Source organism: Echinops telfairi, unplaced genomic scaffold, assembly GCF_000313985.2.
Source record: "Echinops telfairi isolate 266 unplaced genomic scaffold, ASM31398v2 ScPeMD7_1;HRSCAF=3_0, whole genome shotgun sequence".
Lineage (NCBI taxonomy): Eukaryota > Metazoa > Chordata > Mammalia > Afrosoricida > Tenrecidae > Echinops > Echinops telfairi.
Genome location: NW_022103896.1, coordinates 54,009,400 through 54,013,066, shown reverse-complemented (window position 1 = coordinate 54,013,066; position 3,667 = coordinate 54,009,400). Strand labels below are relative to the sequence as shown.

At 40.0% G+C, this 3,667-nt stretch overlaps 1 protein-coding gene across 1 annotated transcript in view; it reads left to right on the top strand.

Annotated features, from left to right (window-relative positions):
- CA2 (carbonic anhydrase 2) overlaps positions 1–1,820 on the top strand; it is an 18,731-nt gene extending 16,911 nt beyond the window's left edge. Inside the window, exon 7 of the mRNA XM_004697485.2 lies at positions 934–1,820. Coding sequence (XP_004697542.1) covers positions 934–1,053 — 120 coding nt within the window. The 3' untranslated portion in view covers positions 1,054–1,820. The remainder of the gene's footprint in view (positions 1–933) is intronic.
- Positions 1,821–3,667: the final 1,847 nt, after the last annotated feature.

The following is a 3,667-nucleotide window of genomic DNA, read 5'->3' as shown; positions in this document are numbered from 1 at the left end:
TCAAGGGCTCATGAGGGAGGGGGGAGTGGGGAGGGAGGGGAAAAATGAGGACCTAATGCCGGGGGCTTAAGTGGAGAGGAAGTATTTTGAGAATGATGAGGGCAATGAATGTACAAATGTACTTTACACAATTGATGTATGTACGGACTGTGATGAGTTGTATGAGCCCCTAATAAAATGATTTAAAAAAAAAGAGAGACCTGAAGGGAGTGTTTCTGGCTAATAGAGAGCAGGTTAAAATCTACTGATTGTCGGTGCTTATATTACCACCCGAGCCCCTCTTTTCATGGGCAACAAGCCATGCTTCGGAATATAGAAAGAGCTATGTTGGAAAACAAAACCATCTTGAAGAAGTGGGAGATGGACTGAGGGCCTGGCCATAGCAAAGATTTGAACCAAGAAACTGAAGTAGGGTCAAAGGGAACCGGAAATAACTATTGGCAAGGGCTTGAAATCACAGCTTGGGCATATTCGTTGTTCTGTTTTTATATATCGAAGCAAAGTTGCCAGCATCTCACTCTGTCCTGGGAGCTTGAAGCTCCTGGGCCACTTTCTCTTACTGTGCAGATGATGTAGTTAGTCTATTCTAGGGCAAGAAACAAAACTTTAATTTGGATCTAGAAGTATTATTATTTTGCGTCTCAGAAGTTTGATTTCACTGGCTTTTGGCTTTGGCTTTCAAATTAAAAGAAAAAAAAGACAAATTCATTGAAAAGTTCCTTTTAATGATGACAACAGTTTTATGTATTAGTCTTATTCATAGTATATATGTATGTAAATTTATGTACCGGTTGCGAATCTAATGGAATATCGAATGCTGGTCACTGGCTTGTTGCTATGAATATTAGGGGATGGATTTCAAGGTGCAACACAAGCATATAAGTGAATATTAACGTGAGACTTACTGTGAAAATTTTAAATTTTGTTCCCTAGATTAAGAAATTCCGTAGCCTTAGCATCAACGGAGACAACGAGCCCGAAGAACCAATGGTGATCAACTTCCGTCCACCCCAGCCACTGAAAAGCAGGCAAATCAGAGCCTCCTTCAAATAAGCTGGTCCCAGAGGTGGTTTCCAAATGCGGAATTCTTCAGATGTTCCCTTTAGTTCATTAAGTAGGTCCCTCAGCCAGTGTCCAGATCCTGACTCCTGGGTGTTTCCCTTTAGCTGAGCACAAATCAACCTTCGTGGTTTGGAACTTGGCTGCTTTGCACCTGGCTTTCTAGACCCTTCATCTCTCACGTGACTTACCAATAAAATGTGAAGCGCTAGACTAGCTGTCATGCCTGACGGAAATGCTGTGACCCGCGCCTTGTGTAACAGCAGCTGCTTGTCTGTAACAGAATATAAGACAAGAAGTAGGAATAGAATTCCTTGACTATATTCACAACACCTACAGGTGAAGAGTAGCTTCAGTTGTTCTCTAAGACACGATTTGAAGAACCTAGAAAGGTAGAATAGTAGAGAGAGAATGCCTATCAGGAGGAAAGCTGATCCGTGTTAGGTAAATCAGGTAACATAGTCAGGATTGTATGTAATGTAAATCAGATCAGATAAATGTTCATGATTCCAAGATGTTATATTTAAAAGAAAAATCAACTTTTAAAATTCTTATACATTTGTAGCCAGGTGACCGTCAATATGAATTATGTTGTAATTTAGAGATTTTTTAATTACTGAGATGTAAATGAAGTATTATCTATAAAAATTGTTATAATTATAGTTGTGATACAGAGTATATTTCCATTCAGTAATATAGCATTACATAAATAAACATTGTATTTTAGATATATTCTCTAATAAAAAAAAATCAGAATTCCATTTTGTGGTATTTTATTGTATCCTGCGCAAGTCAGTAGTAGTAGATGGCAGATGTCTCCTTTCATCCTGGGGATGCTTCGAAATAGAATAAGCCTCCACAATAGGAGAAACCCTGGAGGTCAGCTTACTATGGGCTTATTATCTGCTAAGAGCCATTTTTACGGACTTCATATCCGCTCCTCCAGTCCTCGTGACAACCCCGGGAGAGTTCATCTCACCAAGTAGAGAGAAGACCTGGCCATATGCAAAAGGCAGTAAGGCAGAGAAGCAAGAAGGATGTACATGCTGAGTCAATATACAGGTCTTGGAAATAAAATTGGCATAGTTTTATTCAAAGAGGAAATTCCAATTCTCCCAAAGAGGAAAAGACTGAATCCTAGAAACAGAAATTACACCAATTTATTTTTGAAATGGATTTTAACTATTTATTTCTAACAGCTTTTTTGGAATATAATTCACAAACGACACAGTGCAATAGTTCGGTCATTTTAGGAGTTGTATAACTGTCACTACAATCAATTGTAGAGCATTTTCCTCATTCTTGCACTCATCATTATCAGCCTTGTTTTTCTCCCCAACCTCCCCTGTCATCCCCCGACTGCAACCACCAATCCAGTTACTGTCTCCATAGATTTACCTCGCCTGGATCTCGAATTCAGACAAACATTAAAGAAAAAAAGAAGGCAACCACAACAACAAAGTGATAACAAAGTAAAGCAGAGAATAACCTCCATTGAAAAGAAAGCAGAGAATGTTAAAAACTAGAACAAATTAAAAATGGGTCAAAAGGGATATTGTGTTAGTCCAGGTAGACTAGAGAAACAAATTCACAAACACACATGGATATAAGGGAGAGGTTTCTATTCAGAGTAATTGAACATTGAGAAAACATCTCAGCCCAGTCCAGATCAAGTCCATAAGTCCGATATTGGCCCATATGTCCGATACCAATCTATAAAGTCCTCTTCAGACTCGCGAAACATATGCAATGATGCCGAATGTAGAAGACCACAGGCCATTGGATAGAAAGTCTTTGGACCAGTGTCATTGGAAACATCTCAGCTCTGGCAGGGGGTCTCTGCATCAGGGTGGGTTCAGGTGTCTGTCAGCTGCTGAGGCTCCCAGGATGTGAGCAGAGTCTCCCCCTTCCAAGGAGGAAGGACTGGAGTTCCCAGAATCCTCAGGAGAAGGCCATGCCCACACAGAGGCCTCATTGGCTATGATCTTATTGACAGGCTAGACTCCACCTGTACACTCTTAATCTTCAAATTGACAAGCGATTATATATCTACCACAGATATCAAATGGTAAGGTATCAAATTTTAGCCAATGGCATCTGTAATAATAAACTTTCCAATGTATTCTGCACGATAGCAAGGCTAGTCCACATCCCTGGGCTATGTACATGAAGTAAAGGTCTCCCAACGATTATGCCTGTGTCCTGACCATGGAATTCCTGGGTCACGAGTCATGCTGGACAACTGAGTTAGTATGCCGAGATTCTGCACTGGTGAGCATAGCATCGGTTTGCTGTGTTTGACAGGAATTTCCGACACTCTTAACTGCTTTTCCCAAGAATTACACTGAGTTTTATATTGGAGAAAGAGCATATGCTTTTGAGTTTGGAGACTTGCTTTGAATGCTAGCTCTTCCTTTCTGTAAAGAGAGGTTAACCTGGAAGTTTGTGACACTTGCATAAGATAATGTCTGATGTAAACAGGGATTAAAATATAGCAGCAGCCATTATTTGTACTTCTCTTAAAATGACTGTGTGGACCTTCACTTTTGCTTTTATCAGTTCTTTTCGGGAACAAACATTCTCCTCTGAATGTTGCTTTCTATCAGAC